General features: G+C 45.1%; 1 protein-coding gene across 1 annotated transcript in view; it reads left to right on the top strand.

Annotated features, from left to right (window-relative positions):
- ITGB3 (integrin subunit beta 3) overlaps nucleotides 1-14,767 on the top strand; it is a 61,439-nt gene that overhangs the window by 36,730 nt on the left and 9,942 nt on the right. The window contains exons 9-11 of the mRNA XM_083582771.1: nucleotides 1,374-1,508; nucleotides 2,794-3,223; nucleotides 11,750-11,978. Coding sequence (XP_083438897.1) covers nucleotides 1,374-1,508; nucleotides 2,794-3,223; nucleotides 11,750-11,978 — 794 coding nt within the window. The remainder of the gene's footprint in view (nucleotides 1-1,373; nucleotides 1,509-2,793; nucleotides 3,224-11,749; nucleotides 11,979-14,767) is intronic.

Here is a 14,767-nt window from a genome sequence, read left to right as displayed (position 1 = left end):
GTGATACAGGCAACACCTGTGTGTTTGGATGAGGTGCACAGCATTCGCTTAGCAGTTCATTGGCTGAGCGAGGCTCCCTAAATTCCAGGAGACATGATCCGGAGGCTTCTGATCTTCATTGCCTGCTGCGCATAGTTGTAAAGTTGTAAAAGTGGAGGAAATGCAGGCGTTAAAACTGAAATAGTAACCCAGCTGTGACTCTCTTGTTACTCTGTTCAGGAGGGCAGGTTTTAATTCACTTCCCATTTGCAAATTGCACAAAGGGTTTTCTGTCTAGTTTGGGCTTTCTGAGCTTTTCTCTATGGCATCTTAGCTTTCCACACTCAGAGAGATATTATCATGGGGTTGCAGAAGACGGATGTGGACTTCCAAGCACGCCCCACCCCCCCAGGTTGTTTTTTTTAAAAAAAATTATTATATTTCGTATACCACCCTTCAACTGTAGATACCAGGGCAATCTGAACTACTGCAAACTGGTGTCTCCTAGTGTAAGTGATGCATTAATATTGCTTCCACTCCAGCAGTTTGGTCTGGAAATGCTATCCTTCGTTTATTCTGTTTTTATGGAGCCATCTGGATGACCTCCTTAAAATATAGTTGCATTCTAGCATTGACTGTTTCCTCCCATGTTTTCTTTTCTCGTAACTTATCTGAAGCAGTATTTAATTAGAAGCTTCCTGCTTGACAGTTCTGCCCCCCTTTTGCTACTTCCTGCTAAACACACCGACAGGATCACTGTTGAATAATATGTATGCATGTGTGTGTGTTTATATCTACATATAAAAAACAGCTCACTTTCCAGGCTGAAAGCCCCTCTGGCATAGCAGGGAGTGGTCAGTGTCCTTTGTTGTTTTTCTGTGAGGTTTGAAAGAGGTTCCTTCTCTAGGCTGGCTGGAGCCCTAAACCTATTTCAAGTGTTTGGGGCCTGCAACAAAATGTTGCAGTGTGTTCTCTTTGTATGCCCTACCTTTGAAGGTATAATGTGACATTTCTCAAGGTGACACACTTTACTGAATCCACTGCATTACCTTGAATCAACCACACTCTGGATTGACTTTAGAGGAGTGAATTAATTAATAAAACTCCAGGCTGTAGCCAATGCTAGTCATGCTCAGGGCAGAGCCACTCAATTTAATGGACAGGACTAACAGGCTCATTAATTTCAGTGGCTTTATTCTGAATACAACCAGCACTGTATACAACCCGAAATACTGTTTTCCAGGCCTGCTCCATTTTTACGGTCTATAATTGTGTTTTAGCGTTCTGATTCAGCTCTACGGCACCCTCTGGCATTAGTGTTATAATGCATTTATAACGGTTTATTTTTACTAATGTAGCTGAATCCTAGGACATTCCCCCTGTTCCTCTTTCAGAAAATTCGTTCCAAGATTGAACTAGAAGTTCGCAATCTGCCGGATGAATTGTCCCTCTCATTCAATGCCACCTGCCTGAACAACGAAGTCATTCCTGGAGTTAAGTCCTGCGTTGGCCTTAAGATTGGAGACACGGTGAGTAAGAACTGCAAGGGGCTGGGGCAGGAGGACCACTTCTCCATGTCCCTCGTTCAAAGGGAATCCAAACCTCCACCAGCAGTCTTAAGAAGGTTCACAGCAAAGAAGCAGAGGCACGAGGAAAGTGTCAGCAGAATGTGCAAGTAATATTTCTACCTTCATCATAAACCTTTTGTGTAGAGGGTGTTGTTTTTTTATGGGTTAAAATTTGGGAGGCAGAGGGCCTCAAAAGTTAAAAAGTAAGGGACCATGTGTCTGCAGATTTGTATTCAGTAGCATCAAGCACCCCTTTCCCTTGGGACATGGGTGGCCCTGTGGTCTAAACCACTGAACCTCTTGGGCTTGCCGATCAGGAGGTCAGTGGTTTGAATCCCCGCGATGGGAGTGAGCTCCCGTCCCTCTGTCCCAGCTCCTGCCAACCTAGCAGTTTGAAAGCACACCAGTGCAAGTAGAGAAATAGGTACCACTGCGGCGAGAAGGTAAATGGTGTTTCCATGCACTCTGGTTTCCGTCCCGGTGTCCCGTTGTGCCAGAAGCGGTTTAGTCATGCTGGCTACATGACCCAGAAAGCTGTCTGTGGGCTGAAAGCAAGATGAGCACCGCAACCCCAGAGTCGCCTTTCACTGGACTTAACCTTTTACCCTGCTAAAATGATCTGATTTACTATACACCCTTCCCTAAGAATAAAAGCAGACCTGTCCTCAGCCACTCTCTATCCACTACGGTGAATCACCATGTTTGCCACTGCTGCAAAAAGAACAAGAGGCTATATATGGAATTGCCTATTGGATGCAAAAAACCAAAAAACCCCCAAAAAAGCCCCCCCTGTATAATGATATTCTTTGTTCAGTATGGGGAGAGAATTTAAATCAGTTTCATGAAACGGCACTTAACGGAACGCTTAGAAACAGAAGCACTTGAACAGAAATTCCTGTGAATTTCCTGAAAAGGTGACTGCATCTCCCCATGTCACGCAGTCCTTGGAAAGGGTGTTTGTCCTATACTGCGATTTCTAAGAGCTGTGTTAAGTGGAGAGATGTGGTCTCCCCCCCCCCCCCCAATAAATGGACTGAGATTCTGCCCAGTTACTGAGCAAGAGAATGTCATCGCAACTCATTGCATCATTGCGAATGGGCAGCTTTGGTACGAATTGGGCAATTCCATTTCCAGGCTGTGAGAGATGGGTTATTAAAAGCACAGAATCCGAACGGTTGGGGTTTTTTTTAAGGTGTTTCCTTGAGGAAGGATGTGAAGGCAGTTCCGGATGTCTTGCTCTTCCCAGGTGAGCTTCAGCATTGAAGCAAAGGTGCGTGGCTGCCCCGCGGAACCGCAGAAGACTTTCACCATCAAGCCGGTGGGCTTTGAGGACAGCCTGACGGTGCAGGTGAACTTCGACTGCGACTGCCATTGCCAAAAGTTTGCCAAGCCGGACAGCGATATCTGCAGCAATGGCAACGGCACCTTTGAATGCGGCATGTGCCGCTGCCACCCGGGCCGCCTGGGCACCCAGTGCGAGTGCTCCGAGGAGGAATACAGCCCCTCGCAGCAGGATAACTGCAGCCCCCGCCAGGGGCAACCTGCTTGCAACCAGCGGGGAGAATGTATCTGTGGCCAGTGCGTCTGCTACAGCAGTGACTTCGGCAAGATCTCCGGCAAGTACTGTGAATGCGATGACTTCTCCTGCGTCCGGTTCAAGGGCGAGCTGTGCTCTGGTAAGTGGGGAAATGTCTGTAGGGGCCTTGGAGAACTGGGGCTTTCGAGAACTTGGTGCAATTTGAAACGAAAGGGCTCATGCTGCGTTCCGTTCATCCCCTTCTCTGATCAAGCAGACTCACGGAAGTTGTAGCCCCAAACATCTGACTGCTTGGGTGGGGGGCTGTTGGCGCACCGTAGGAATGGATGGCGCTCTCAAAACGCTGCCAGCTCACTCTCAAACGTTTTGTGTCTAGCTGGAAAGGTTCGGTTTCCTCCTCTGATTTTGCAGAGGAAGCTCTGCGCCCAATTGCAATGTCCCACTTTTGAATCGATCCAAGATTATGTTGCAGAAAGAGCAGTACCTTTTTAAAGGCATGTGCAGAGGCGTAGCATTGGGGGGGGCAGGGGCGGGACAGAGAGGCCATGGCCCCAGGCACACATTTTTGAGGGAGTGGTACCTACTCACAAGTCAATAGTCAATACAGTGGTATCTCGGGTTACATACGCTTCAGGTTACATAAGCTTCAGGATACAGACTCCGCTAACCCAGAAATAGTACCTCAGGTTAAGAACTTTGCTTCAGGATGAGAACAGAAATCGTGCTCCGGCGGCGCGGCAGCAGCAGGAGGCCCCATTGCCTAAAGTGGTGCTTCAGGTTAAGAACAGTTTCAGGTTAAGAACAGACCTCCAGAACGAATTAAGTACTTAACCCGAGGTACCACTGTAGTAACAAAAACTAATCCATTCAAAAGTATGTATTCTGTGAAGAATTACAAACTCAAGTAGAAATTATAAACTCAAACTCATAAAGATATGTATAACACAATAACCCATTACAAAGATTTTCTCTTTTTCACTCGACAGTAATGTTGATCAAAGCTCAAGATACACGTTGATCTACCCCACAAGTTGTTATCCCTGAGAAACGTAGAAAATAACAGGATGTATTGATCCAAAAGTCTTCAAACTTACACAACCTTTTAAAAATTAGCTGATGAAGGTGAATACATCGAAACAGGGCCCTGTCCTGGCTTCTAATCTATAACTGACTTCTGACTTCTGCTCTATGGTTGAAACTGAGTCTCCATCTCCAAGCTGAGAAATTATAAGGATCAACATTATTGTTGAGTGAAAAAGAGAAAATCTTTGTAACGAATTATTGTGTTATACATATCTTTATGAGTTTGAGTTTGTAATCTCTACTTGAGTTTGCAATTCTTGTCAGAATACATACTTTTGAATGGATTAGTTTTTGTTACTATTGACTATTGACTTGTGAGTAATAATAATAATAATAATAATAATAATAATAATAAATTTTATTTCTGTCCCGCCCTCCCCAGCCGAAGCTGGGCTCAGGGCGGCTAACAACAATCAAAAATAATCCAGCATTCTAAAAACATTCATTATAAAATTAATTAAAATCAAATTGATGGCAACCATTAAGCAAAATTCTGTGCAGATTGCACAGGGACCACTCCCACTATTGAAACTCACATTGGCCTGAGTTCTTGGTGTGCTTTTTTCTTGGTATATTTAATAACAAGAACTCCAACTTATTTAACATATTTTTGAGGGGGCACAATCAGACGCCCCCACAACAGGCAGAGGCAGGTTGGTCTAGTGGTCAGGTGGATGGAGTCAGCAGGTGAGGGGCCTGTTGGAGGTGGGCTCTGTTCACCCTCCATGTGGGCTCCACACAGCCGGCCCCCGGTGTATGCCCCCACCCCAGCTCCCCAGTCCATCGGGTGTGGGGGGAACCACACTTACTCCACCTCGGGTACCGGCAAACCACGCTATGCCACTGGGCATGTGCCCTGGTTCCTTTTCCTTCAGAGAATAATTAATTATCGATTTTTATCAACTTGCATCCAACAGTCAATGTTTCTTTTTAAAGAGGTTTGTAGCTTTGGGCACACATCTCAAACAGAGTGCCAACTGAAGTCTTTCTAACAATAATCAATGCATAGAACCAGCCAGCGCTGGACAGAAATAAAGGTGTTCCCGAGGAATAGCACTTAACTTCCTAAGTGGTGTATCTGCTAGTCCTTGGCTCCTTTCCTTTAGAACGAGGCCCCAAATGGCAAAGATTTAATTGTAGCTGAACTTTGATGTGGGAAAAGTACTCACATACTTACTCTGTGAGGTCTGCCAGAAATCAGTTTCTTGCTGATCTATGTTAAGCAGATTACCCTGTCCAAGAGAGTTATTTGGGATACGGGAGGGAAAAAAGGGGGAAAACATGGGGTTTGGATCTTGAAGGGATTAAGAAATAAGTGCACTTTTGGCCTCCCTTCTGAAAGGGGACCTGGAGGCTCCTGGCTGAAAGATGCATCATACTGATGATAGATAGATACTGAAAGATAGACCTTTGAGGACTTTGTTTTAGCTATACATAGTAGTTTTAATTCTGTTAACCTTTAATTGGTTTTTATTCTTATTCTCCCTATGTTGTTAGCTATTTCCATTTTTATCTGTAAGCCCCCTTAAGTGTTCCCATCAGGGAAAAAGGCGGGATATAAGTAATTACTATAATTATATATACATAGGCAACAGAAACACACCACATACAGAACCTTTTGTATTCTGCCATAGGAGGTAGGATTCAAAAAGTAATATTTTTATTCGAGCATTTGGTGTTCACACCATAGTAAGCTTGTGGGTTACACAAAACTCTTATTCAGGCAGGAACTGAATTTGTTTACCTCCTCAAATAAGATTTCTGTGCAAGTGGAAAGCTTGATGTTGAAAGGGAGGGTGCCAGTTCAGCAGTGCTTCCTGGTCTGTGCTTGTAATTTATGACTTCTTGATCCAGACTTTGATTATGTCTGCTTCCCTGAAGGAGGAAAGGGCTGCTTGGGTGTGCCTTTCTTTTTAGTTACAGGATTCAGGGTGGCTCCGTGGGCGACTCAATGCGATAAGGACTGGTGGGGAAAGGGACAACTGTTGTGGCTGTGTGAGCTGGAAGAATCATCCTTGCTCCTTGTACAGAGCAGCATTCCGTTCCATATGAGTTTCTGTGTGTGTTGTGAAATACAACAAACATTGTGCAATGCGGCCGTTTGAGATGTTTACAGCCCATTGATAAAGCGGGCATGCCATTCATTGCGTAAGCCGCTGTGATTCTTCCAGGAGAATACTGACCTTTGATACTCCATTCAGAGGATATCGTAGTAGAAACAAGTCGCTCACATAAAGCATAGTTTGGCCCTGAATCCACCACTGAATTGGGAGATAATGTAGCCAAGCCGTCTCCTGCCCATCCCTAAAAGGCTGAGAGGGAACAAGAGGTGGGAATCCACAGCAGCCTTGAATCTCACTTGGAGATGAATGAATCTGTCAGTGTTGGTTTTCCCTCGGTTTATCATTTTTCCTATCTTAAGTTCTCCACATTTCCAGGTTAGGTCTGCGATTGAAATGAAAAGTACCCATGAAAATTCATCAGCATTTTAGTGTGAATTTCTCCTCTGATATACACTTTCCGTACACAGTTTTGCCTCATCCGCACACTTCCGCAAAGCCGTTTTCCCTAAGGCAACACATTTTTGTAGGTTGCGTCCGCTAATTTATGCATTGCCATGCACATGTTGTTGCAGTATGTGCTTGTTATCGTTTGTAAAACTGAGAGAATTTGGAAGACTGGCTGTGTTTCAGTTCATGTATGGTTTTCAAAAAGCATGGCTTGGCCCAAGCTCATTTCTAAATGTGAACTGAATTGAATTCCCCCAATCCCTTCTTCTTCTTTGGCGATCACTCGTAGCCGAGTAAGATTGTCTTCCATAAACACGGTTTAAATAATGAGTCCGTAAGTGACTGTGGAGGCCAATTCTGGATCCACACGTCCTTCCACAGTGGGGACGTTGGTTCCCAGGCAGGAGTTGATCAATGTGTGGATTTGCCAAGCGTGCCTTCCTCTTAGCACGTTTCTCCCTTTTGCCCTGAGTTTGAGTGTCTTCAAAGCCCATGACATCTTTGGTAAAGGCTGTTCTCCAATTGGAGCGCTCACAGGCCAGTGTTTCCCAGTTGTCGGTGTTTATACTACATTTTTTTAGATTTGCCTTGAGACAGTCTTTAAACCTCTTTTGTTGACCACCAGCATTACGCTTTCCATTTTTAAGTTTGGACTAGAGTAGTTGCTTTGGAAGACAATAGTCAGCCATTCACACAACATGACCACTCCAACGAAGTTGATGTTGAATAATCATTGCTTCAACACTGGTGATCTTTGCTTCATCCAGTACACTGATATTAGTTCGCCTGTCTTCCCAAGTGATGTGTAAGATTTTTCGGAGACACCGTTGATGGAATCTTCCAAGAAGCCTATTGCCGTAGAACAGACATGTCCAACCGGTTGATCGCAATCTACTGGTTGATCACTGGACATCTCTGGTTGATCACGTGATCCTGATTGATTGGCCCCCCCATAAAAGAGCTCAACAACTTTGGGTCTTCCTCCCCAGAAAAAGCTCAACAACTTTGGTGAAGGGTCCCCCCAAAAATCTCAACAACTTTGGTCAATCCACTGGGTAGATCACTGCCAGTTTTTTTATAGTGGGAGTAGATCGCAGTCTCTTGGGATCAGTTACAGATAGGTAGCCGTGTTGGTCTGTCATAGTCAAAACAAAACAAAAATTTTCCTTCCAGTAGCACCTTAAAGACCAGCTAAGTTAGTTCTTGGTATGAGCTTTCGTGTGCATGCACACTTCTTCAGATACCAAATATCTTCCAGATATACCAGATATCTGAAGAAGTGTGCATGCACACGAAAGCTCATACCAAGAACTAACTTAGTTGGTCTTTAAGGTGCTACTGGAAGGAATTTTTTTTTTGTTTAGTCTCTTGGGAGTTGGACATGTCTGCCATAGAGCACCCTCAGGCTTCAACATGGCAGCACTCAAAGGGAGAGGAAAGTACCCATTTCCCCCAGAGACCTTTCCTGACGGTGTGCTGCAGTGCCACACAACAGGCAAAGGAAGCTGCCATCAGGTTGAGCACACAAATCGGGTCACAAATTTCAACATTTCCGGAATGGGAAATGTGGATGCTGAGCGGGGTTGCTCCCACTTCTTAATGGACCGTGTTCCTGTACTGCTGACCAGTGGCACACCTCGGGGGTCTCAAATTTCAGCGGACGCCTAAAACTGGCACCCTCTGCCTCTCGTCTTCCATTCTACATCATAGTTGTGACGCCCCACCTGTCGTGCCCTTGAGGCTCTGCACCTGGTGCGACCAAACCGGCCACGCTCCCCTGAATTTGCCTCTGCGTTCACAGTAGCCTGATGACCAAAAGTGAAGCAGGTGGCAGTTTTCCTAGCATGGGAATAGGGTTTTTATAAAACACACCATCATCACATGCATTTATTTGTGCCTCGAGGCTGCAGTTGAGGCGTTGGAGCAAGACTGGTTTTTGTTAATTATTTAAAAAAGGGGCACAGACCTAACCCAGGGACGTGGATTCCAGTATGTAAACGTGAAAACTAGATAGATTTGCTATGGCTCCCAATTCCTTTTCTGTTCTTGTTGTTCTTTCCTCCACAAGCCTCTTCCTCCTCAGCAACGTTTGACTAGGTCATTGTCTCACTGTTCATTCCATCGGAGTAATTAATTCTAAAGCGAGTGACAAACATGCACAGCCTGTTCTCTCAGTTGGCATGTGATTTCCTCAGTGTCACTAGAGACTCCCCCCTCCCAAACCAGCTGCTCCTTCTCTCCCCCCCCCCCAACCCAGCCATGATTCACTTGAGTTTCTCATTAACCAGTCTTCTTCATAGTTAGCAGAGGGTCTGCAGGTTGCCGCCCGCCCACTGTCCCAGGAGTGCGTGGGCAGAGCTGGGCACCTCAGAGCAAACATTTCCTCTGAATATTTCCATGGCAGCCTTTCGTGGGGGCTCCAGATTGGAGCGTGCGCCGCCCGCACAACTAATGGTCTAACTGCATCAGTGGTTTAGCAAGGTCAGCACCTACTTGGGTGGGAATTAAATGTAAACACAGGCTTTGGTGTCTGGCAACTGTGAGGTAAATTATTAAGAGTATACCCTCTGTTGCCTTGGCTCTTCCCCAACCCAGGGAGAATGCACCAGCTGATACTATTTATTTTTTTAAAAAATAGAACTTTATTGAATACAGTGGTACCTCAGGTTACATACGCTTCAGGTTACATAGCTTCAGGTTACAGACCCCGCTAACCCAGAAATATTACCTCGGGTTAAGAACCTTGCTTCAGGATGAGAACAAATTGTGCAACAGTGGCAGCAGGAGGCCCCATTAGCTAAAGTGGTACCTCAGGTTAAGAACAGTTTCAGATTGAGAACAGACCTCCAGAACGAATTAAGTTCTTAACCCAAGGTACCACTGTAATACAATTAAATTTCCAAAAAACACAATTATTTACATATTTACCAAACATAAACTGTAGAAGAAAATAAAAAGTAAGAAGAAACGAAAAAAGAAGAAAGAAAAAGAAGAAAGAAAATGCTGTTTTCCATAAACAGTAATTCCAGAATTACACTTACACACATTATAAAATACAAAACTTGATTAAAATATCTTAAAAGACTTCCACCGCCTAAACCACAATTCTTTGGTTATTTAATTCTCCTTTACCTCTGCTCTTCACTTCCAGCTAATACTATTTTATGTAATTTATCACGTTCGTTTCTCACCCTTCCTCTGAGGACAGCAAAAGGGGTTATCCTGTTTTATCTTCATAGGAACCTGGGGTGACAGGTGGGGTGGAGCAGGTAAAAGTTAAGTTTGAGGGAGTTATTAAGAGGGTTGCCAACCAGCTAGGTAACCCACTGGCTTGGCTGTTTTGGGCAATTCCCTCCACCCATTGCCAGGTAATGGAGGCAAAAGTTCCCCCTCCCGGCTCTGCTCTGACCTTTTCAGCTCTTTATATATCTATTGTACACATGCCTGAAAATTACAATCATAAGATCACACATTTGTACCTTGTTTGCCACCCACCCACCCACCCACCCTCATTCTTCCTCAGTGACAGCCTGGGTGGCTGCCTTGTCATCTTGCTTGCTTGGTGGTGGCAGTAGAGCGATAAGAACGGCAATGGGGCATTTGAGCCAGTAAGTGCCACCGCCACCCCACCCACCCCCTTGGTCCACAACGCTGCTGCCTATGTTGGTTAGCCTGGCCCCGCGCCCTGCCAGTGGGATATCACCAGCCAGTTAAGCCAAGCAGACTATAGCAGCAGTAGTTACGGATGTTGGGTAATTTGTACACATACTTTCAAGCATATGTTTGCAGAAACTTTTGGAGAAAAGGTATGCAAATAATAATAATAATAATAATAATAATAATAATCAATTTCTATACTGCCCTTCATCTGAGAATCACTTGGTGGTTTTACAGTGTAAGTGGAAGCTGAATTCTGAGTCTATGGCCACATCCTGCACTTTTCATGTGCTGCGTCAGAATTATAGCACACGGACAGCTCCGATTCTTACCTCTGCATTGCAGGCAATGGTGTCAAAAGAAATTTTGCAAACCTCATAAACCATTTTTGCTCTGTCCCAATGAATGAATGGATGAATCCTTATTTGCGTCAGCCATCAGCCATAGCAATAAAACAACAATACGATGTAGAAAGAATAGAAATAAAAAGTCAATTCCATAAAATACCTTTTTGGGTTTTGAATCAATAGTCAAAAAGTGGATCGCTTCTCGGCCTTTGGCTAAGATCAAGTGTAGTATCTGCTCTGTCCTAATGTGCACTCTGCTTCAATGGGTATGGGGTTTTTGCTTTTTGTTTTGGTTGGGGAGAAAGAGGGGTGAGAGTCGGTAACTTGAATGCTAAAACTGTTCCCTTGCAGCACACACGTTGTGCTCTCTGGTAAAGGCCTCCTGCGCCCCACCCCTCCTGTTTAATTTGGACTCCAGTACTGGAACATAAGGGACGTGGGTGGCGCTGTGGGTTAAACCACAGAGCCTAGGACTTGCCTATCAGAAGGTCGGTGGTTCAAATCCCCGCGACGGGGTGAGCTCCCGTTGCTCGGTCCCTGCTCCTGCCAACCTAGCAGCTCAAAAGTACGTCAAAGTACAAGTAGATAAATAGGTACCACTCCGACGGGAAGGTAAACGGTGTTTCCGTGCACTGCTCTGGTTTGCCAGAAGCGGTTTAGTCATGCTGGCCACATGACCCGGAAGCTGTACACCGGCTCCCTCGGCCAATAAAGCAAGATGAGCGCCGCAACCCCAGAGTCGGCCACGACTGGACCTAATGGTCAGGGGTCCCTTTACCTTTACTATCTTTAAGAACAGACCTTCCAAGTACAGTGGAACCTTGGTTTTCAAACATAATCCGTTCTGGAAGACCGTTCAACTTCCGAAACATTTGAAAACCGAAAACTGAAAGTGGAAGCCTCAATGCAATAGGGAAACTCAAAACAGCTGTACGCCGGCTCCCTCGGCCAGTAAAGTGAGATGAGCGCCGCAACCCCAGAGTTGGCCACGACTGGACCTAACGGTCAGGGGTCCCGTTACCTTTACCTTTTTACTGGAACATAAGTTGCATTGTGATTTGCCCACAGGTCATGGGGAATGCGTCTGCGGCGACTGTGCATGCAACCCCGATTGGACGGGAGCCTACTGCAACTGCACCACCCGGACTGACACCTGCATGTCTAGCAACGGGCTGGTATGCAGCGGACAAGGCCGGGGCTACTGTGCCTGCGGGAAATGCGTCTGCACCCAGCCTGGCTCTTATGGAGACACCTGTGAGAAGTGCCCAACCTGCCCTGATGCCTGCACTATCAAGAAGTAAGCAAGAGGGAGCTGTGATTGTGTGTGTGTGTGTGTGTGTGTGTGTGTGTGTGTGTGTGTGTGTATGTGTGCGCCAGTTGTCTGTCGTTTCTCAAAGCAACACAAAATCATTAAAGTAAACATCATAGCAGGAGGGAGACTGCATTGGCACAGACCCCCAGGTATTTGAGTAGACTTGTAAATAGGTACAGCATCTGTAGCTTTCTCTCAGAAATGAATTACTAGTTCCCATAAATCTCTCTGGGTGTTTTGTTTTTTTTCAAAGAGAGTGTAGCGTTTTCCTGGAGTCTGCGTGTACATGCTTTAGTCTCTCTTTCCAGTGGTCATATTGCCGTTAAGATACACAATCCATATTGCTGGAGCCTTGCCAATTCACTGGTTGGGTTATCACGTAAGGCTATGCCAAATCATGGCTTGGGTAGATTTGAATTTGACATGTAGAATATTAGGGTGCAAGGTCACATTCTTAACTCCGATGATGATGATGATAAATTTATTATTTATACCCTGCCCATCTGGTTGGGTTTCCCCAGCCACTCTGGGCAGCTCCCAACCGAATATTAAAAACACAATACAGCATTAAACATTAAAAACTTTCCTATTTGCTATGCTGCTCAATTTGAACGGGCCTTTGCTGGAACAGCAAAGTACAAGTTTCAGGAAGACCGAAATTTTAATAAGGAATAGGGGAAATTTATAACTTATCTTAAAGACCATTGTGAACAGTTAAATTCGTTAGTAGGATTGGAAGAGCACTTGTAGTTTAAGGTTGGTGCTGGACATAATGGGAAGGGGTTAAAGGGTTTGGATTATCATAAAAGATGTGGGAGGAACTGATTAATAATAGGACCCACATAGGGGAGGATGGAAGTCCAGGAGATTCCTTGGAATCTTGATTTTTTATGATTTATGCTTGATATATCTCTGTAAAATTTTAAGTTGGAAAATCAAAAAAATAAATTAAAAAAACAACAACAAATTACAGTCGTACCTTGGAAGTTGAACAGCTTAGTTCTCAAATGTTTTGGCTCCTGAACGCCGCAAACCTGGAAGTGAGTGTTCCAGTTTTCAAACATTCTTTTGGAAGCCGAACGTCTGACAGGGCTTCCACGGCTTCCAGTTGGCTGCAGGAGCTGTGCTTTGATTTCCAAACATTTTGGAAGTTGAATGGACTTCCGGAACAGATTCTGTTCAACTTCCAAGTTTGAAAAGTTGACACACACAAAAGGGGGGGGGACAAGGGGCATGTAAAAGCTTTAATCAACCCTTCGTTCTTACCCGCTCATCCTGAGATTTCATTCCTTCTCATGAATAATTATAATAATAATAATAATAATAATTTATTTGTACCCTGCCCATCTGGCTGTGTTTCCCCAGCCACTCTGGGCGGCTTCCAACAAAGATTAAAAATACATTAAAATGTCGCACATTAAAAACTTCCCTGAACCTTTAGGCCTTGAGAAGTGGCCTAAAACCCTGAAATATTATTCATAATTACTATTTATAAATTCTTGCATTTTTCTAGGCACTGTGCAAATACTCCATTTTCAAATCAAGTCTGTGGCTGCAGGCCTAACAGTCTAGCCAATATGACACAGGAGGAATGGGGAGGGAGCAAGAAATGAGATAACTTGGGCACCAGTTGTTAAAGTGGCATCGCAGTTCTTCTGATGACTGGCTGAAAAAAGGAGACAGTTCAGGGAGGAGCCCAATGAATGGGGAATGTGTTCCACTTCCCCCCATCTTCCTCTGCTGCAGTTGGGTAGGACTGTGGCTAACAGAGTGACGGTTCAGGAAGAGTTAAAGGGCAGCTGGGCAAGGCTGATGGAGTGGACTGTACTGTCTCGCTCCTCTGTCAGAAGCAGCCACCGGGTCACACCCTGAGGCCTGGTGACCCCTAAAGGTGTGGCGTACTCTGGGAGGAAGGACACATGCCTTGGTTAGGTGGGAGACTGGGGGAGTGGGGTGCCAGAGATCCTGCTGAAATCCTAATGCAGTCGTACCTTGGAAGTCGAACGGAATCCGTTCCAGAAGTCCGTTCGACTTCCAAAATGTTCGGAAACCAGTATACCTGAAGGAGCGTCTCCACCTCCATCGTTCTGCCTGGTCCATTATTGTACCAATTCATAAAAAAGGTTCTCCAACGGAGCCGGAAAACTACCGTAACATCAGCCTCCTTTCGATTATAGGGAAAATTTATGCCAGCTTTTTGATGACTAAATTATTGCGATGGGTAGATGAGACTAACCAGATTGGCCATGAACAAGCAGGGTTCAGAACTAAACGCTCTACAACCGATCATGCGATAGTTCTTTATCATCTGGCACGGAAGTACTCCTCCCCCCCCCCCCCGGGGCTACCTCTGTGCTGCCTTCTTAGATCTAAAGGCAGCCTTTGACAGCGTTCCTAGAAATATTCTTTGGGAGAAACTTGCGAAACAGGGCATCGATAGAAGACTCTTATGGCTCATAAGCCAGCTCCACGAAGGTACCCTTGCCAGAGTGAGATTCACTCCAGCGGGCGACCTTACAAATTCGATAACAATAAACAAGGGAGTGCGCCAAGGATGTATATTGGCTCCCTGCCTATTCAACCTATTCATCAGCGACATGCGAGCACCCCTAGTCAACTCATCTCCAAGTACACACGCGCCTAGACTAGCGGATTACCGCTGCCCACTCCTTTTATATGCGGACGACGTGGTAATTCTATCTTATACACGTGTTGGACTAACCAGAGCTCTGAAGATCTTTGCCACGTATTGTCAACTCAATCAATTAACCATC

The sequence above is a fragment of the Podarcis filfolensis genome, assembly GCF_964270895.1.
Source record: "Podarcis filfolensis genome assembly, chromosome: 13".
Classification (NCBI taxonomy): domain Eukaryota; kingdom Metazoa; phylum Chordata; class Lepidosauria; order Squamata; family Lacertidae; genus Podarcis; species Podarcis filfolensis.
Note: the sequence above shows the minus strand (reverse complement) of the source record. Positions and strands in the feature narration are given on the sequence as shown.